General features: G+C 35.6%; 1 protein-coding gene across 9 annotated transcripts in view; it reads left to right on the top strand.

Moving 5' to 3' along the window:
• KCNT2 (potassium sodium-activated channel subfamily T member 2) overlaps positions 1-21,950 on the top strand; it is a 363,831-nt gene that overhangs the window by 103,416 nt on the left and 238,465 nt on the right. For all 9 annotated transcript variants that reach the window (XM_044266873.1, XM_044266869.1, XM_044266868.1 and 6 more), the window contains exons 2-4: positions 1,884-1,963; positions 4,374-4,473; positions 21,459-21,507. In XM_044266873.1, coding sequence (XP_044122808.1) covers positions 1,884-1,963; positions 4,374-4,473; positions 21,459-21,507 — 229 coding nt within the window. The remainder of the gene's footprint in view (positions 1-1,883; positions 1,964-4,373; positions 4,474-21,458; positions 21,508-21,950) is intronic.

The following is a 21,950-nucleotide window of genomic DNA, read 5'->3' as shown; positions in this document are numbered from 1 at the left end:
GGTAAACATTTCCAGTTCTTTAAATTTGTCTTCATATGAGATGCTTTCCAGATCCTTCATTATTTTGCATAAGGCTTTAAATGACCTAATTTTAGTTAAATCTCTGTTACACACCCAATACTGAACTTCAGATATTATCGGAAGAATGGACTCATAGTCTTATAAATTTGGTAACTCTGGAGCAAACTTGCATGGCCCTTTGCTGAATTATTTGCATAATAATGATATGTCCTTTCAAATTTACTTTTGTAGCCATAGCAGATTTGAAATAATTTAGCTTGACATCAATGTTATAGTTGCTTTATTTAAAATGAACTGCCTTTTCAGTACAAAAAATAAGGGAAACAGATTCAATGATGGATTCCTAAGATACTCCTGGATATTCTTAAGATACATGCATGTGTGTTCATGAAATTTTGTAGTGTGTATAAGTGTATAAGTTTATGTACTTGCATATGTAAGTGTTTTGCTGGAGGATATTGGAATTTTTAATTGAAGTATTATTGACATACAACATTATATTAGTTTCAGGTGTAAGCATAATGATTTAACATTTGTATACATTGTGAAATGATCACCAAAATCAATCTAGTTTCCATTTATCACCATACAGACTTACTAGACTAAACTAGAATTTCTTTTCTTGTAATGATAACTTCTAAGATTTACTTTCCTATCAACTTTCAAACTTGCAATACAATATTATTGATTATATTCATCTTGCTATACAGACTTATTTTAAAACTAGAATTCCACCTATATTCACTAATCTAAAAAAAAAAACACAAAATAAATGAACAAACAAAATAAGAACAAAACTCAGAGATATGGCAAATAAAATGGTGGTTGCCAGAGGGGATAGGAGTTGGGAAGTGCAAAATAGGTGAAGGGGATTAAGAGTTACAAAATACCAGTTACAAAATAAAGTTTCTAGTTTATACAGATCACATTATCAAAATTTCATGATGTTAGGAAAAATGAAATCGAGTCTGTTGTGTAAACATTAAAGTGCTTTCTTAGCTATTTTTGGAATCATAACTTAAAATAAGTTGTACTTACGACCATTTAATGAAGAAAATTTCAAATAAAAATATAATTTCAAATGATAATTATTAACAAATCATGATGAACACAATATTTCTTTTCAGTTAGCATTTTGAAAATATTAATTAGTCAGCATGTGAGAGAAGTTTGCTGGAATTTAGGGAGAAAGCAAATGTATTTATTAGCATGCTACTGTTTTTCACACTGTTGGTATTATTGTATTGAAGATTAAATATATAAAATCAGTTCCTTAATTGTTTTGTCTGGTTTATAACCTATCTATGTTGACTTTAACATTCTACTTGTCATTCATTACTACTCCTTGTTGATCATGTATATTTTATTATGAGCCTAAATAAATAAATAAAGAGGTTAAGTGTCCCATAATGTGGTGTCCCAGATAGGGTCATGATGGAGGGAAAGGCTTTTTAAAAATAGAGTTTCAGGCCCAGTCCCTTAAGATTCTGATGCAGTGCATCAGGTGATAAGTGTTCAAACTGGATCCTTCAGACACCCAAATGATTCCAGTGACAGAGAAAAAACTTGGGAAAACACTGTTTCAAAATTATTCCAAAGACACATATTATTGCTATTTTGAATTATCTATACCATGCATTACATCTGCTAATACAGATAATAGAATTAATTATATATGGTATTTGAACTTATTCTATGTTTAGAATTAGAAAGTAACTCTTTCTCTCAAAAAACTTCAGCATTTTTACTCAATTTTCATTTTCTGTAATGGGGATTCATGCCAAGTATTTAATGCATTAAATAAAATTATTTTTTAATGTATTTATCTTTAGATTAATTATACTTTTATCTTTTGCTTGCAGGGTACAAGTTGAATTCTATATGAATGAAAACACATTTAAAGAGAGGCTAAAGTTATTTTTTATCAAAAACCAGAGATCAAGTAAGTCATTTATTTTATTCTCCTGTCTATGTGTTTGTACATATTTGCCTAAAAAAATTGCCTAAAAAATTCAGCTGTGCAATCCTTTTGCAAAGTATCTTTTATCTAGAATGAATATTGATAATCTTGTCTACCAGGCTATAAAAGTTTAGAAAGCATAGATGTTACATTTGGTGTTGGTACGGTTTTTGAATACCTGTAATTCTCCAAATCCCACATCAATAAGCAGACTTGTGAGAGAACCATCTGGATTAGTCGAGACATTGAGGAAAAGAACTTAAATCAGGGTACCCTTATTTTAAAGGATACTGATTAGGCTCTTACGAACAGGAATAATTGATTTATTGAGGGAGAGTTTAATGTTTCCGAGTCATGCATCATAAGAAGAAATATCTAGGGCTTTCTGAAATGTACAGATTATTAGCAACCTTCTTTGGAGATTTTGAATCAGAAAGTATAGCCTCAGCCCACAGTTTCACACCACTGATTTTTCTCACCAGATAAATTTGGGAAACATTTCAACTTCAAGAAGACATGAAATTAGCATAGCCACTGACCTAAGACCATTCAAGGCTGATGTGTCAGTGATACTTGTCGCTTCCCTGTAATACCACACATTTTTTAGAAGCCATATATAATGAGTCAATGTGCAGTTTTTCATATGACTTTTGTTTAAAATGTCAACAAAGAAAAGGAGAGGTCTATATTAGATTGTTGTAGACTTTGTTCTTTTTTTTTTTTTTTTAAGATTTTATTTATTTATTTATTTATTTGACAGAGAGAAATCACAAGTAGGCAGAGAGAGAGAGGGGAAGCAGGCTCCCTGCTGAGCAGAGAGCCCGATGCGGGACTCGATCCCAGGACCCTGGGATCATGACCTGAGCCGAAGGCAGCGGCTTAACCCACTGAGCCACCCAGGCGCCCCGACTTTGTTCTTTTTGAATTTTGATCCTGGAATCTTCTTGGGGTGGTCTAGGTTGAGTTGTGTCTCTATAGGGTTCAAAGAGAAAAGCCTGAGTTGTGGGAATTTATCCAAATAGAGTATAGGGACTGTTTCAGTATGTAAGGCACACTGGTTAGAGATTCTTAATGGCATATTAGCTGCAGAGTTAAGACTAATAATATCTTATGCCTTTCCAATCTGGTTGTTTAGAATTTCCAAGGAAGTACCACCAATAAGTATTACCTAAAGCAGCTACATCATCTGAATAAGTGTCCTTGATTTTAATACTGACAATGCTATCTTTCCAGGCCAGAAAAGATAGATGCATTATTTGAATACTTCACCAGCAGCCAATTTTGATTAAATAGTCATTTGAAGAGGCCAGTTCTATAAAACCAGGGCAATTTCATTAACAGTTTAAAAGATTTTATAAAGAAGCTAACCCATAAAATGTACCTAGCATTTTAATAGGGAAACTTAGGAAAAATTATACAATTAATAAGCATTAGCATTTTGCTGTTAAGAAATGTTACCTCAAGTACACTCATATATAGCAGAGTAAAAAGATGACATTTCATTTCCAGATTTTATTAAGTAATAATTATAAGAAGACCTTTCTTAAAATTTTATTCATAATGCATGAATCAGATACCACCTGATAATTACAGGAAAAGTAATGCTTCTATTAATCAGACTTTAGGCATATTTTGCCTTATGTTAATTGCTCTTCTTCACCATCAAGTACTATAGGCTGCATAACTGTGACCTATACAGTTTTATAGATACATACATAGCAGTCTTAATACCCCCTAAATATTTAAGATTTCATTGGTATTCAGCCTAAAGTCAAAAGTAAGTTTCAACTGGTTGAACTAAAAAATGTGTATGTATGCATATATTTTCCAGAAAATGCTATTAGGACTCTTCTTCAATTATATAATTACTAATTGAGTGTGTGTGTATGTGCATATATATGTATGTATGTATATATGCATATATATAATTATATACATGATTATAATTTCTCTGTAATCAACTCCACAAGGTGTTCTGAAATAAAAGATTTATAAATTATCTGGTGAATTTGTAAGCGGCTAGATTTTCTAGCTAGGTAAAATTTATTCCAAAATTCATGGAAATAAAAATTGCTTACACTTCTAAGCATTTTGGGCCAATCTTGATGGGAAATGATTTTTGTGACTTCTGAATGCTCAAACTTAGATTTATTCTTGGGTATAAAATTCAGTGCCATTTTCAGTGCATACAATCTATCAATGTCAATTTTTGTTTCAATGTTTAATTAATTAAAATCGGCTACCTAAAATTTTAAGAGTTTAGACAATTATGATATTGTAGTGTCTGAATACAATTTAAATTCTGTACTTAAAGTTGTTATTTTTGACCTTTTTTTTGGTCCTTCATGGACTAAGTTCAAATAAAAATTAAATTTTTGTTGTTTATTTAAAGGTCTAAGAATTCGTCTATTCAATTTTTCTCTCAAATTATTAAGCTGCTTATTATACATAATCCGAGTGCTACTAGAAAACCCTTCACAAGGAAATGAATGGTAAGGTGTATTTATCTGAATTTCAACAATATTCTTTTGATTACTTTGAATTGTGTGATAATTTAATTTATTTTTATTTCAAGATTTTATTTAAATTAATATTAGTTAACATATAGTGTAGTTAGTTTCAGAGGAATAGTTTAGTGATACATCACTTGATATAATGTCCAGTGCTCATTACAAGTGCCCTCCTGAATGCCCATCTCCCATTTATCCCATCCTCAAACCACCTCCCCTCCAGCAACCCTCAGTTTTTTTCCTTAAAGTTAAAAGTCTTTTTTGGTTTGCCTTCCTCTCTCTCTCTCTCTCTCTTTTTTTTTTTTTTTTTTAAGATTTTTATTTATTTATTTGACAGACAGAGATCAGAAGCACACAGAGAGGCAGGCAGAGAGAAGGAGGGAAAGCAGGCTCTCCGCCGAGCAGAGAGCCCAGTGCAGGGCTCGATCCCAGGACCCTGGGATCATGACCTGAGCTGAAGGCAGAGGCTTTAACCAAACACTGAGCCACCCAGGCACCCCTGTCTTCCTCTCTTTAAAAAAAAAAAAAAAAAAAAAAAATTATCTATCTACTTATTTATTTATTTAGAGAGCGAGGGGAGGGGCGTAAGGAGACAGAGTGGGAATCTCAAACAGACTCCATGCTGAGCTCAGAGGGTGTCTTAGAGCTTGATCTCATGATCCTGAGATCATAACCTGAGCCAAAACCAAGACTCAGACACTTAAAGGACTAAGCTATCCAGGTGCCCCTCTTTCTCTTTCTCTTTTTTTATCTTATTTTATTTTTCCTTCCCTTCACCTATGTTTATCTATTTTTTTTTCTTAAATTCCACATTTGAGTCTTTATCTGACTGACTTATTTTATTCAACACAATATGCTCTAGCTCCTTTCACGTCATTGCAAATGGCAAGATTTCATTATTTTTGATAACTGTGTAATATTTCATTGTGTGTGTATATCACTTCTAATTTATCCATTCATCAGTCTATGGACATTTGGGGTCTTTCCGTATTTTGGCTATTATGGATAGTGCTGCTATAATCATTGGGGTGCATGGGTCCTTTTTAAATCATTATTTTGTATCCTTTGGATAAATATCTAGTAGTGCAATTTGTCATCTCATTGTGGTATTGATTTGTATCTCCATGATGCTGAGTGATGTTGAGCATTTTTTCATGTGTCTGTTAGTCATTTGTATGTCTTCTTTGGAGAAATGTCTGTTCATGTCTTCTGTCCATTTCTTGACTGGATTTTTAATTTTTTCGGTGTTGGGTTTGATGAATTCCTTATAGATTTTGGAAACTAGTCCTTTGTCTGATATCTCGTTTACGAATATCTTCTCCCATTCAGTTTTGTTGATTATTTATTTTGCTCTGCAGAAGCTTTTTATCTTGATGAGATCCCAATAGTTCATTTTTGCTATTGTTTCCCTTGCCTTTGAAGATGTTGCTGTGGCTGAGGTCAAAGAACTTGCTGCCTGTTTTTTCTTCTAGGATTTTGATGGTTTCCTGTCTCACATTTAGGTCTTTCATCCATTTTGAATTTATTTTTGTATATGGTTTAAGAAAGTGGTCAGTTTCATTCCTCTGCATGTGGCTGACCAATTTTCCCAGCACCATTTGTTGACGAGACTGTCTTTTTTCCATTGGACATTCTTTCCTGCTTTGTTAAAGATTAGTTGACCATAGAGTTGAGGGTCCATTTCTGGGTTCTCTGTTCTGTTCCATCAATCTATGTGTCAGTTTTTGTGCTAGTACCACACACTCTTGATGACTATAGCTTTCTAATACAGCATAAAGTCCAGAATTGTGATCCCTTCAGACTTGCTTCTCTTTTTCAAGATTCCTTTGGTTGTTTGGGGTCTTTTTTGGGGTCCTTTACAAATTTTAGAATTGTTTGTTCTAGTCTGTGAAAAATGCTGGTCTTATTTTGATAGGAATTGCTGAATGTGTAGATTGCTTTGGGTAGCATAGACATTTTAATATTTGTTCCTCCAATCTGTGAGCATGGAATGTTTTTCCATTTCTTTGTTCCTTCCTCAGTTTGTTTCATCAGTCTTCTATAGTTTTAGAGTACGGATCATTTACCTCTTTGGTTAGGTTTATTCCTAGATATCTTATGGTTTTTGGTGCAATTGTAAATGAGATCCATTCCTTGATTTCTCTTTCTGATGCTTCATTATTTTTATATAGAAATGCAACAGACTTCTGTATTGATTTTATATCCTACAATGTTGACAAATTCCTGTATTAGTCTAGAAATTTTTTAGTGTAGTGTTTTGGGTTTTCTACATAAAGTATCATGTTGTCTGCGACAAGTGAAAGTTTGACTTCTTCCTTGTCGATTTGGATGCCTTTTATTTCTTTTTGTTGTGTGATTGCTGAGTCTAGGACTTCCAGTACTATGTTGAACAACAGTGGTGAGAGTAGACATCCTTGTTGTGTTCCTGACCTTACAGGAAAAGTTCTCGATTATCCCCCATTGAGGATGATGTTAGCTGTGCATCTTTCATATATGGCCTTTATGATTTTAAGGTATGTTCCCTCTCCTTACTTTCTTGAGGATTTTTATCAGGAAATGATGCTGTATTTTATCAAATGATTTTTCTACATCTATTGAGAGAATCATCTGGTTCTTATTCTTTGTTTTATTAATGTGATGTATCACCTTGATTGATTTGAAGATATTGAACCAACCTTGAAGCCCTGGAATAAATTCCACCTGCTTGTAGTGAATAATCCTTTTAATGTGCTATTGGATTCAATTAGCTAGGATCGTGTTGAGAATTTTTGCTTCCATGTTCATTAAAGATACTGGTCTGTGATTATCCTTTTTAGTGGGGTCTTTGTCTGGTTTTGGAATCAAGGTAATGCTGCCCTCATAGAATCAGTTTAGTAGTTTTCCTTGCAGTTCTATTTTTTGGAACAGTTTTGAAACAGAAGGATAGGTATTAAGTCTTTAAATGTTTGGTAGAATTCCCCTGGGAAGCGATCTGGTCCTGGACTCTTGTTTTTGGGGAGATTTTTGATTACTGGTTCAATTTCTTTGCTAGTTATGGTTTGTTCAGATTTTCTCTTTCTTTCAGACTCAGTTTTGGTAGTTATATGTTTAGGAATTTATTCATTTCTTCCAATTGGTCTACGGCCATACCACCCTGAACGCGCCCGATCTCGTCATTTCTTCCAATTGCCCAATTTGTTGGTGTATAATTGTTCTTAATATTCTACTTGTTTGTATTTCTGAGGTGTTGGTTGTGATCCCCCCTTTTCGTTCATGATTTTATTTATTTGAGCCTTTCTCTTTTCTTTTTGTTAAGTCTGCTTTGAGGTTTATTAATTTTGTTAATTCTTTTAAAGAACCAGCTCCTAGTTTCTGTTGATGTGTTCTATTGTTTTTTTTTTTCTGTATCATTAATCTTTATTATTTCTCTTCTGCTGAATTTAGACTTTATTTGCTGCTGTTTTCCCAACTCCTTTAGATGTAAGGAGCTTTAGGTTGTATATTTGAGACTTTTACTGCTTCTTGAAGAAGGCCTGTGTTGTTATATTCTTACCTCTTAGGACTGCATTTGCTGCATCCCAAAGGTTTTGAACTGTGATTTTTTCATTTTCATTTGCTTCCATGTATTTTTTAAAATTTTCTTTAATTTCCTGGTTGACACATTGATTCTTTAGTAGGATATTCTTTCATCTCCATATATTTGTGGTCTTTCCAAATTTTTTCTTACAGGTGACTTTAAGTTTCATAGGAATGTAATCTGAAAATATGCATGGTATGATCTCAATCTTTTTGTAGCGTTTAAGGTCTGATTTGTAACCTAATATGTTATGTCATCTATTCTGCAGAATATTACATGTGCACTCAAAAAGAATGTGTATTCTGCTGCTTTAGGATGAAAACTGTAAATATACCTGTTAAGTCCATCTGGTCCAGTGTATCAGTTTTTTGTTGTTGATGTTCTGCTTAGATGATCCTCTGCTGGGAGTGAGGTGTTAAAGTCCCCTATTATTATTGTATGGTTTTTATTAATGAGTTTCTTTAAGTTTGTTATTAATTAATTTATTTATTTGGCTACTCCCAAATTGGGGGCATATATATTTACAATTGTTAGATCTTGTTGGATAGACCCCATTTATATGATATTGTGCCCCTCTTCATCTCTTATTACAGTCTTTGGTTTAAAATCTAGTATTTCTGATATTTAAGTATGGATACTGAAGCTTTCTTTTGATGTCCATTGGTATTATAAATGGTTCTCTAACCCCTTACTTTTAATCTGGCAGTGTCTTTAGGTCTAAAATGAGTCTCTTTTAAGCAGCATATTGAGTTTTTTAATCCATTCTGATACAGTATGCCTTTTAATTAGAGCTTTAGTCCATTTACATTCAGAGTAATTCTTGAGAGATATGAATTTAATGCCATTGTATTACCTGTAATTTCAGTGTTCCTGTATACTGTCTCTGTTCCTTTCCATTCTTTGTTACTTTTGGACTCTGTTTCCCATTCAAAGGGTCTCCTTTAATATTTCTTTCAGAGCTGGTTTACTGTTCATGAACTCCTTTAGTTTTTGCTTGTCTTGTGAACTCTTTACCTCTCCTTCCATTTTGAACGACAGCCATGATGGACAAAATATTCCTGGCCGCATATTTTTCTCATTTAGCATGTTAAATATATCCTGCCACTTTCTTTTGTCCTGTCAAGTGTCAGTGGACAGGTCTGTTGCTAACCTTATGTGTCTTCCCTTGTAGGGTAAGGACCTTTTATTCTTAGCTGCTTTCAGAATTTTCTCTTTATCTTTGTATTTTGCAAGTTTCACTATGATATGTTGTGGTGTTGACCTGTTTTTGTTGATTTTGAGGAGAGTGTTCCGTGCATCCTGAACTTGAATGCCTGTTTCCTTCCCCAGATTAAGGAAGTTCTCAGGTATAATTTGTTCAAGTTAATCTTCTGCCCCCTTTTCCCACTCTTTTTCTTCCGGGGGTCCTGTGATACAGATATTATTTCACTTAATGAATCTCTGAGTTCCTTATCTCACCTTCATGAGCTAAGAGTCTTCTTCCCTTCTTCTTTTCAAATTTATTGTTTTCTGTAGTTTTATCTTCTGTATTCTCTCCACAGCTCCTTCTATTCTCATTGTGACTATAGCCAGTCAGTTCTGCATTTCAGTTACAGCATATTTTTATTTTCAGCCTTACAATTTTTTAGATCTATTATCTCTGCAGCAAGGGTTTCTCTGGTATCTTCTATGCTTTTTTCAAGTTCATCTAGTAGTTTATGACTGTTGTTCTAAATTTTTGTTCAGATATATTGTGTATATATGTTTTGACTAAGTCTCTGACTGTCTTTTTCTGTCTTGTTATTTTGACTAAGTTTCTGTCTTTTGTGTGTTTTGAAAGCTAGTTGTGTTTTCTGTACCTGAGATCAGTTCTACATTAAAAAGGGGTCATACACTGTCCAGGGTCTAGCACTTCAGAAAGTGTTTCTGGTGTATGCATTTGCACTCTGCTATTACAGTTTGTCTGCTCTTTCCCACTGGTCAGTTCTCTGCACGGTTCCTCCTTGTTTGCAGTGGGGGAATGTTTGGGCCTTTAATTAGATGTCATAAGTCTGGGAAAAAAAAAAGAAAAAAATGATCAAAAAAGAGAGGGAGAAAGAGAGAAAAGGAAATGGGAGGACAACAACAACAACAACAACAATGAAAACAACAAACAAACAAAAAACTATAAGTCTGATGCCAAAGGGGGGGGGGAAGAAAAAGTAAAGCCTGGTCTTATTTCCACCAGAAACACAGGTGATGCTTTGAAGCACCCTATGATCAGTAGATTGATGCATATGTGGTGCTTCTTGTGGATGATATTCTGGGGGAGAGGCCTGCTGGGCTGGCTCAGAGTCAGACCTACCCCCAGAAATATGCACTTGCTGGGCACAGGATTGGGGTGGGGATGGGGTTTAGTGTAAGCATGTTCCGCCTCCCCTGGGGGGCCATCGTGTTGCTCTCTGAAGTTCCATGTGTTGATGATGAGGGAGAAGAGGGTGCCATGTCACTCTGTTGTCCCAGAAAGGGGATCCCACACTCCCTGCTGTTCAGGAAGCCTTCACAAGGTAGTGAGGTCAGTACCTGGTACCATATCCCGCATACATTTTATCTTTGGTTCATAGCTGGGATTCAAAACTCTACATCTTAAAGGACCTGGCACTGCAGGGACCCCCCACCCCCCTTCCAGTGTAGAAACTTGCTGTGCTTTGTCTGGTGTGCTTTGTCCCAGAAAAACAGTCCCATGCTTGCACAGCATGCAGAATCTTTGGTGTAGCATAGGGAAAAGCAGCAACTAGGTTATCATCCTCTGCACAGGCCTCTGTCCCTTGCTGATGAAAGGCTGTTTGCTGGTACCTACAGGGTCTTTTGTCCTTGGAGAGGACAAATGTACTACAGGAAGGGGAATGTTCTCTTCTGGTGTGACCCAGGAAATCCCTACACAATATTGTGCTTTCTGGGGCTAGTGCCCTCCTTCTCCCTAGGATCGCATTCCACAGCTCTATTCTTGCAAAAGTCATGCACTTCCACAACCGAGTTTGAGCTCCACATACTGTTTGCAAAAAACCTGTGACACTCAGAAACCCTGCTCCCAGTCCATGTTCCAAAGAGATGTTCATCTTGTGTGAACTCAGTGTTGCACTCTCAGTCTCTTTCTTTCTCTCCCTTTTCTCTCTCTGTGGAAAGGGTTCCCTCCCTCCCATGGCGCTTCAGTTTTTCTTTTACCCAATTTACTTCCATGCACCTGGCAAGCTGTCTCCCTCCAACTGTGACCATTTGTGTCCCCTCTAACTGGGACCAACTTCTCCCAGTCCTCAGATGGATTTCCTGGGTGTTCCAAGTGATCTGACTTCAATACAGCTGTGTTTGAAGGAGGAGGGAAGCCCAGGATCCCCCTACTTCTCCACCATCTTAATTTCTTCCCTTTGCATTATAATTTTAGTGCAAATTAAAATGTATTCTATGGAATTCATTTTCTTTAGGATGTTTTAGGGGTTTGTCACAATTAAATTGATCTGGCTTTCAATTAATAAATGAACATAATCCTTATAAGTTCTTTTTTAAACATATCTTTTTGTGGTATCTGGCTGGCTAATTCAGAAGAGTATATAACTGTTGATCTTGGGGTCACGAGTTTGGGCTCCATGCTGGAAAAAGATTATTTAAAGAAATAAACTAAAAAAAAAGAAAGAAAGAAAAATAACACTCTTTTTAAAAAATAAACATCTCTTCTTTTGTTGTCTATTTATCCAATGTTAATACTGGACACCAACCCATATGATTTTAACTGCTAACAAGAGCACTCTAACTAGTTGTTTAATATGGGGTTAATCTCTGTAAAAACCCACATACATTTCTGTTCTTGATTTACATATACTCCAAAAAAATATACTCTTTTAATGACAGAGAGAGAGAGCAAGAGAGGGAAAACAAGCCAGTTCAGAGCTGGAGAGGAAGAAGCAGGCTCCCCACTGAGCAGCGGGCCTGACATGGGGCTCCATCCCAGGACCCTGGAGTCACAATCCGAGCTGAAAGCAGATGCTTAACTGATTGAGCCACCCAGGCATCCGGTATACTCATGTATACCAGCTTTATAAGTATTTCTAGTTGTACTGGAATGTTACTTTTTTTTTTTTTTTAAGCGTTTCCTTGAGGGCATTATGCTAAGTGAAATAAGTTAAAAAGTGATATGTGAGGGACGCCTGGGTGGCTGGCTTAGTAGGTTAAGCCACTGCCTTTGGCTCAGGTTATGATCTCAGGGTCCTGGGATTGAGTCCCGCATTGGGCTCCTTGCTCGGCAGGGAATCTGCTTCTCTCTCCACCTCTGCCTGCTCGTGTGCTCTCTCTCTCTCTCCTCTCTGACAGATAAATAAATAAGCAAAATCTTTAAAAAAAAAAGTGATATGTGAAGTCTACAAATAACGAAAAAACAAAAGCCCAAAGCAAAACAACAACAATAAAAATCTGGTTATGACTTTTGAAACACTCCAGCATTTATTGGGATGCATGTCTATCTTAAGTCTCAGATACAACTCTTTATCTTATTTGAGTTAAATGATTTATTGGCTTATTTTATCTTATTTTTACATTCCTTATCATGTTGCTTTTACTAAATTGCATTTCTGTTCATTTATAGGCTTCCCATCTTAGGTTCTATCCTTTGGTGGAAGCAGTAGGTAAGGGAAATAGTTGTGTCATAATTTTTAACTCATCATCACCTTGGGGTCCTGTCCAGCCTACTAAATTTAAAATAATTTTCATAGCAGAAGACAAGTTTGATGGTTAACTTTTGTAGTTATTTTTGCATGTGGAGGTTTGCCTTAAGAAAATTAAGAAATAAAAAAAGATCAAAGTAAAATGGATGGTGATGGATAATACGCATTTAAATGAATTGGTTACTCCTCAGCTTATTTAGGCAATGAAAATTATTCTGTATTTACTAAAGGGTTAAAGATTAACAGGTGAAATTTCATTGTGTAATTATTTATGTGGTAATTCTTTATAAAATTTTAATTCATTAATGAAATATAATTATGGCTATTTTGCTATATGTTTTTTGAATACTTGTTATATATTTATATTGCTATGAGTCAAAATATAACTAAGAAAAGGAACATTCACTGCTCTCAGGGAATTTTCAACCTGTGAAAGATTGCATATTTTGGGGTTCTTGCTATTTTTCTGGCTTTGGACTAGTTATTTTATTTATGTTATTTCCTTCACTATACACTTAATCTTATTATTCCTGCCTTCCATACAGAGAAGCAGAAATTTTTCATACTTGCCTTATGCTTTGAGGGCTTCAGCAGTAATCTTTTTTTTTTTTTTTTAAATATTTACTTATGTAGGGGCACCTGGGTGTCTCAGTTGGTTAAACCACTGCTTTCAGCTCGGGTCATGATCCCAGAGTCCTAGGATTGTGTCCTTCATTGGGCTCCCAGCTACGTGGGGAGTCTGCTTCTCCCTCTGGTCTCTTCCCCATTCATGTTCTCTCTGATGCTCTCTCTCAAATAAATAAATAAAATCTTAAAAAAAGAAAGATTTACTTACGTGTTTATTTGAGAGAGAGGGCAAGAGACAGCACAAGCAGACAGAGGGGCAAAAGGAAAGGGAGAGAGAGAACCTCCAGCAGACTCTTTGCTGAGTGTAGAGCCGGAGGTGGGGATTTCAGGACTCCGAGATCATGACCTGAGCCAAAACTAAGAGTCTGCTTCTTCACCAAATGAGCTACCCAGGTGCCCCAGCTCTAATCTTTTTATGCTTTTCATCCCTGGTTAAGTCCTTGACCACAGGAAGCCAGAACCTTCCCACTCCCCCCATTCAAACTGCATATTCATCCTCTCTACTTGGATGGTTAATAGGCATTTCAAACTTGCCATGCTCCACTCCACTTCTTCTGTGCTCTGTCACATCTCAACATGTGACAACTCTGTCCTTCCCCCAACCCTGTTCTACTCTCAGCTTTCCACATTTCTGCTGAACCAAATTCCAACCTAACAGTTGCTCAGGCCAAATGCTTTAGAGTTATTCTTAACTTCTCTTTTGGTCTCACACTCTGCAGCATATGCAAACCCCTTAGAAAATTCTGTCATTTCTACTTTCAAGATATATCCAGCATACAACCACTTCTCAATGCTGCCATCCTGGCACAAGCCACCTTCTGTCACCTGGGTACTGCAGTAGCCCTCCTAATTAGTCCTGCTAATTCTGCCTTTGCTCCCCTTTGGTTTATTCTTAATATAGCAGCCAGTGTTTCTTTAATGTCTAAGTCAGATCTTTACACGGCTATGCTCTGAATACTGTAGCGCTTATTGGCCTGTGAGAACGCCCGTTTCTCCGTATCTTCACCTCCTCCTCTTCCTCTCCCACCCGTCTTGCTCCAGCCACATTGGCCTCTTCTCTGCTTCTGGAATATACCAGCCACCGTCCTGGCTCAGGGCCTTCATACCTGCTGTTCCCTCTGTCTGGAATTCTCTTCCATCAGCTAACATAAGGCACACTTCCTCAGATCTTACTCAGAATTGTATTTTCAGAGAAGCTTTACCTAAATATCCAGTTTAAAATTGTATTCCCCTCATAAGACTCCTTCGAATACTTTTTTCTTTTCCCTTTTAACTTTTCTCCATTGCCTTTATGTCTTTTGTATATTGTACGTACTTTACTTGTTTATTTTGTTTCCTGGATATTCCATGGGGATTGCTTTGGTTAGCCTGTGAGGGCACAGGTGGTCTGAATCTTCAGAACTTGGCACAAATTCGATGCTCAGTATTAATAATTAAATGAGTGAGTGAATAACTGAGTAAATGAAGGTCCTTTATCATCTGACCTCTGCTTACTTCATCTCCCCAACCTGCCGTCCAGCCATTCTGACCTACCTGAAGCCACTTATACATATTCTACTCTCCATTGTCTTTGGGCCTTGGAATATTTTACTCTGTCTTCTTGATCTCTGTTTTCCATTTTTGTTCCTCACTATCCACTGCTTTAACTTGCCTCCGGATTTCTGGACCTTCAGGGTAATAATTTCTTGGATAATACCTTACCTGAAATTCTTAGCTAATGTCATGATTATAGCCTAATTTCTGGGTTAAGAATGGCCTCTGGATCCTCTTAGCCTCCCCCACATACTTCTGTCCCAACACTTAACTTACTGCCCTTGATTTTAGTATTTACCTCTCTGCTCTCTCTACATGCTTATGGAGGGCAAGGACCATGTTCTGTTTGCCTCTGTAGCTCTCATACTTAGTGTAGGATTTGGTGGGTCAGTGAATGTTGTTGAATTAAAGAAATTGTGTTCAGCAGTTTTATTGCAAGTGTTGCACAATCAAGGTGATTGAAGGCCACTGGCTAGAGATGCCAGTGCATATTATATTTATTACATTTTTCTGTCTATGTATTATTAAAAATGGTTCATGATACACTTCTTTCTAAACACATACCAGAATAATTATTAAAACTTGGTGATTTATAAATAAAATGTACATTAGAGAGAACTGAAAATCATAAATGAGACATGATAGAATTTCTCCAAGGGTGAAAGGGCATTGGGGGATGATGGCAGAGTAAAATTATGTTATTTGAAAAACATTAAGAGGAACAAAGTTTCCTACAATTAACTTCTGTGTCATATTACTGAGAATATTTAGCCATAATTATAGAGGATATACATTTGAAAAACCAGATTACTGCAATTAAAAAACATAATAACATAACTTATGGCTCCATTTTGAATACAATGTTCTGTTCAGTTCCCATTGTCAATGCAGTATTGTTTAATGAAAAACAGAAGTGGCCTTTGTGGGCACAGGCTCTATTTTAAAATAATGAGGCTAATTCAGCAAAAAGATTTATTTAATTAGAGCTTCTGACATAATAAAGCTGTGGATATTTGTACTGCTTTGCTTTATTTTTAAGTCCCTTTACAGGCAAAACTGATAGGAAAATGTTGCAAGTATGGACAGACTGAGGATATGAAAAAAATATTGTTAATGTATGAAATAGCACAGATGACAAACTCTGATGTACGCAGTTTGTAGTAAATGATTTAAAGGCATTAGCAAAGGAAACACACCTCTGGCATGTTGCTTATGAATTTCACTGAGAGATGAACCATCGGCGTTGACTCATTGCCTGCTGGTACTTAGAGTTTTTCACCGTGTGTCAGAACGAATGTATCCCCTTGTGCTTTAAAAATTGTGGAAGTGATTGCTAGTTTTTAACATCAAGTAATAGAGACATGGTAAGAAGCACATGAATGTACTTATATTGTGTAGCATTTGGATTTACATCAAAAATCAGTGCCTAATAGAGCAACAAATGTGTTCAGGTAACATTAACATTTTAAAGATTATTTTTTCCTTTAGGGTAACAGTTATTAAAAGAGAAATAAATTTTGACAATATCTTTTATTTATATATATTTTTAAAGATTTTATTTGAGAGAGAGAGAGAGTGCATGAACACACAAGTGTGGGGGAGGGGCAGATGGAGAGAGAGAAGCAGACTCCCTATTGAGGACAGAGCCCAACGGACTTGGGGGCTCCACTCACTCTGGAATCCTGAGATCATGACCTGAATGGAAGTGAGATGCTTAACTGACTGAGCCACGTAGGCCCCCCCACAATATCTTTTAATATTTAATATTTGATGACTGATCAGAAGGAATGTGATAATGTAGACCTTCTCTTCTCTCATGTACATTTGCTACAGTATAGATTAAAATAGCACCAAGTCCTCTACCATATAATATCAAAAATTCGAAAGAACTTTTTGTTTACTGGAGTCTAATGCTGGTGTTTTTACTGTAGATCTTTTCTTTGTTTTGTGACTCATACATACATACATGCACACACTCTGTAACATGGTAAGTACATTACTGTGTATGAAAACCACTCCTATTTTGTGTTTATGTGCTAAGACATAAGCATCCTCTGCAAACAGCTTTGGGAAAGGTAAAGAGAGCATGGTGTAGTATATATATATATATATATATATATATATATATATACTTCTTGAAACTATTGGCAACAAATGACAAGCATCACTTTTACTTGCATTTTATTCTCAGATCTCATGTGAGAATCAGTCATATCACCATACTTTCACACAAAGGCTGAGAAGTGTAGCCTTTAGCTGAAGAGTGCCTTTTTGCACTCAACTCTATACCATGGAGAAGGGAGAGGAGTGTCGATAGAAAGCTTCAGTCCGTGCACGTGTGATGGAAAGGCTCTTAAAGTCCAGTCTCTCAAAGAGTCAGCCTTTAGTCCTCCCTACGATACTCCTCACAGTTGACTGTCTAACCTGGTATGAAGTGTATCTAGTGTTTTGAAAGGAATCAGTTGTTTAAAAATCTTCCTAATGTATTGTCAAGACTCTACTATGCATCACTATTGTGGTCTCCTTCGTTTCGGACATGCACTATTTTTTTTTTTTTTTTAAGATTTTATTTATTTATTTGACAGACAGAGATCACAAGTAGACAGAGAAGCAGGCAGAGAGAGAGGGGGAAGCAAGCTCCCTGCTGAGGAGGGAGCCTGATGCGGGGCTCCATCCCAGGACCCTGGGATCATGACCTGAGCCGAAGGCAGAGGCTTAACCCACTGAGCCACCCAGGTGCCCCTATTTTTTTTTTTTTTTTTTTTTTACATTTTATTTATTTGAAAAAGAAAGTTGTGGGGGGGAGAGAGAGAGAGAGTGCAAGCACGAGCAAGGTGGTGGGGCAGAGGGAGAAGGAGACACAAACTTCCTGCTGAGCTGATCCCAGGAACCCTGGATCATGTCCTAAGCAGAAGGCAGATGCTTAATGCACTGAGACACCCAGATGCCCCACTGACATACATTAAATTTTACATGTCTTTGAGATGTGGGCCTATTACCATACCTAGGACTCAGTTTTCACTATTTGTTGCGGTTACGGGAGTTTTATCATTTCCATCCTGGTTTAGGGTATTATACTGTTGTCAGTAAAATACAAGCTGCATTTGTTTTCTTGGAGAGCTATCAATCTGCATTCATCTCAAGTTTGTGAGTCGCAGGTCCTTTCATATGAATTATGCCCCACATATTTACCTTATGACTTTCATTTATTTAGCAAATGCTTTATTCCTTTGGTTAACATATTTACCCCTGGACTTCTGCCTCAGCTGCTAAAGCTTCTCTGGTATTTTTTAGTGGCTATGTCCTTATCTTTTGGAAAAACCAAAAATAAACATCCTGTGAAATGTGGATGAGGCTACAGGTCACTAACTTTCTATAGTTAACTTTTGCCATAACTTCCATGGTTTGATACGGTTCTTCCAGTTTTCATAACGATGCTTCAAAGATGGATTTTATCTATAAACCTAGCTCAGTCTGACTGAACTTGGTTTTTATGTTTGCTTTTCTTGTTTTATTTTTCTAATAAACAAAAGCAAAACTTACTTTATTTTTCAGGATTTTATACTTGGTTCATGATTATTACTATATGAATACCTATGTCAGGAAAAGGAAGTAAGAATTGCCTAAAATATCAGTATCTGGAAATAAGTACTTTCAGTATTTTGATGCCTAATCTTTTATTAATTCTCTTTGTGTCAATACATGTACATAACATGCCCATAGTGATATAGTTAGGTCAATATTATAAACATCGTCTTTTCAATGACATATTTTCTCATTTTCATATTTTTTCTATTGTTGATGATGAGGCTACTTTAATTCTCTTCCATTTCCTTTCCTGCTACGGTAAATATTCCTGTATAGCTATTCTCTCTTCCTAATGCGTTTTTGCCAAGTGGGATTGACGCTGCATTTGGGTTTCAGCATTCTGTCTCATTTGTTTTGGAGATGATCTAGAAATGTGCTGATCAGACCCTACATTCTTTTTTCATGATAAGTTCATTTTATTAAAAGAGTTTGGGCACTAGATTTTACCAAAATTTATACATTATTCTTCTATGTATTTACCCAATTTAGTACTTAGTCAACTCGTGGAAAAGATGACTTTCCATTGGAGAGCTCACTTCACCCTGCAATTTATATATTAGAGTTTTGCAGAAATATTTTTAAGGATTATGAAACCTATTTCACACGACATAGCCTTGTCTAAGAAACAGCTTTTCTTTAAAGTTTTATTCAAATTTAAGAACCTGTGGTATTTCAAGACCTAACAAAATAGAATAACATCCCAGTCCAAAGAAAATGCTATTTATTTGATAACTAGCTTTAGTACCTCCACATTAAGTATTAATTTCTCTTTGAAAATGCTCTTAAACTTTTGATTCACAATGTATTTTATAATTTTCCTGAGATTGCTATTTACTTAGTTATTTAGTAATATTTATAGCATATAGTTTTGATCTATGAAAAATGTCCATATCCCTCTTTACATATCTTGTCACTGAGAATATAAGATGTGTTTTGGACAGGACAGTATGGCTGAAGTCATCAGCCATATTTTTCCCTTTATGGCATCATCCATTTGTTTATATTGATGCCTAACTTACTATAGGTGTGTGCTCCAAAAGACATTGGGATTATAATGGTGAGGAAAATAGACATACTGTCTCATCTTAGGGAAACTTGCAGTTTAATGAGAAGACAACTATTAAGGAAATATATATGCAAATAAATGTAAAGTTATGACCTACATAAATGGCAGAAGAGGTCTGGTGAGTGAGATCACCTAAGAGACTAGTTAACTACGTTGATGGTTGATTGATTGGCTGCTTCAAGGAAGGTTTTCCTGAGAGATAGTTGAGCTGAGAGCTCTAGGATAAAGGAAGAGTTCCTATAGAAAAGGCTGGGATAGGAAGGGTCATGTCACAGTTGAGTAAGTTTAAGAGTGCCGCCATTTAAGAGTTTTGGTCTTTATCCCGACAAAAGTGTAGGGCCAACACACAGAGGTGTCATGTGATCTAAATCACATTTAAAAAGAATCTGTATTTGTAATTTGGAGGGAAAATGTAGAAGGCAAAAAGAAGTGTAGGTTCCTACTTGGTGGGTTTTTGCAAGAATCCCATTTGCAAAAAAATGGTAGATTGGTTGAAGTGGTTGTGGTAGTAGAGAAGAAGAGAGGTAGATGCATTCTACAGATATTTGGTGGTAAGAATTGAAAAGATTTGATGACTGATGTCATTTGCATCACATTTTTTTATTTGCAAATACAGGAGAGGAAAAAATCTAAGATGATACCTAAGTTTTTGGGTAACCAGGCTTGTTGGAATTTGGTGCCATTTGCTGACAGGTACAAAATGGAGAGGACCAGTGTTTGAGAGAAAGGTCATAGGTTTGGTTTGGATCAGTTGAAGAGAACAGTTGTCTAAGTAGATGTGACATTCTGGAATTACACAGTACTTCCGTTTAAGGCCATAGGTAGTTTCTTTGAATATTATTTTAAAGTTTGAAAATCTTTTTAAAACTAGAATTTTAGAAAGTTTATTGCTCTTTGTTATTATTTAACATATCACCAAAAAGAAATAACTTAAATATTTAAAAATACACTTGATACTTTATGGGACTCCTCTAATACTTAATAGCTTTAAAAAGTGACTAGGCTTTGTTCTGTCTTATAATATTTTTATTTGCATTTTTTTGGCAGCATAATATAACTATTCTCATCATCTAATGAATAGATTATATTGCTGTGTATGACCTTTCATTAATCAGCTGTACACAAAATAATGTAGGCAATAGTAGGGTATAAGGAGTTAAAAGTTGTAACTAGTGGGGGCAACTGGCTGGCTCAGTCAGGAGAGCATTGACTTGATCTTGGGGTAGTAAGTTCAACTCTACATTGGGCGTGGAACATACTTAAAATATATATATAACTAGTGGCTATATTAGAAGTAGATGGTGTTTTTTCACAGAGTATAAACAATTTTTAACATCAGAGATGATATGATTTTTAGCAGATATTTAAGAGCAGTCACTCTGTCCTACATAATGGGTTATGCTAACCTTAGTTACGGATATTCTTGGTGGCATACTGTTTTATACAAACCCAGATCTGAAATATTAATGTGCTCTGTGAGTTACTCACTTTATTCTGATTATTTATGCTGTTGACTTTGTATTCCCTAAATATTAACAGTGTTAAAAATAACGAAATCATTTGCGTTTGTGGAAGACTCTTAAGTGACTTTTCAATGGAGCATTGACTAGTAAAGGGTTTGAAGTTTTTCTACCTTGCCATAATCATTCCTTAGATAAGGGTCCATTATGTTTTTTTCTTTATTAACATGAGAATAAAAACGAAATTACAAAGGGTTTAGAAATAAACCATTTTCTATTCCTTGAATAGAAGTGAATATTATCAAAAAGAAAACAGAAACAATATAAAGCTTTTCTAATTTCAATTTTGAGATTTTATTTTCTTTTAATGAAGCAGTATTTAAATATTTCCAACTTCAATTAAAATTTTAAGATGAATGCATTTTTCATGTTTTTAAAATCTAATATCTTATCATTTTTTATAGGTCTCATATCTTTTGGGTGAACAGAAGTCTACCTTTATGGGGCTTACAGGTTATGTACAATTTTGTTCTATCCTTCTACTTCCGGCTTTGTTCATATTTCATAGAGAAATACTGTTGGAGAGAAAACTATTGATATTAAAACTGAATTTGTTTTATTGCTTAATTAATCTTGATGCATGTCTTGGACAGATTTTTTTTTCCCTATCCTTGTGTTTGCCTGAGCCCTGCATTCTACCTTTTGAGAATTTCCTTCTGATCAGGATTAGACTTCAGAAAGTTTTTAAGGGTTTGGAGAAAAACAGAGTAAATCAGTGTATTAAGGCACCACAAGTTCTCAAAATGACTCTAGGTATAAATTTTACACAATCCTTGAAAAATTCATCAAAAGCCCATAACCGTGTTTGCTCTTTTACTGTATCTACAGTGTCTGGAACATGGTAGAATCTCAGTAAATAATTATCAAATGCATAAACAAGTAAATGAATGGCTCAT

Source organism: Neovison vison, chromosome 10, assembly GCF_020171115.1.
Source record: "Neovison vison isolate M4711 chromosome 10, ASM_NN_V1, whole genome shotgun sequence".
NCBI lineage: Eukaryota > Metazoa > Chordata > Mammalia > Carnivora > Mustelidae > Neogale > Neogale vison.
The sequence above is the reverse complement of the archived record's forward strand: the minus strand, read 5'-3'. Positions and strand labels throughout refer to the sequence as shown.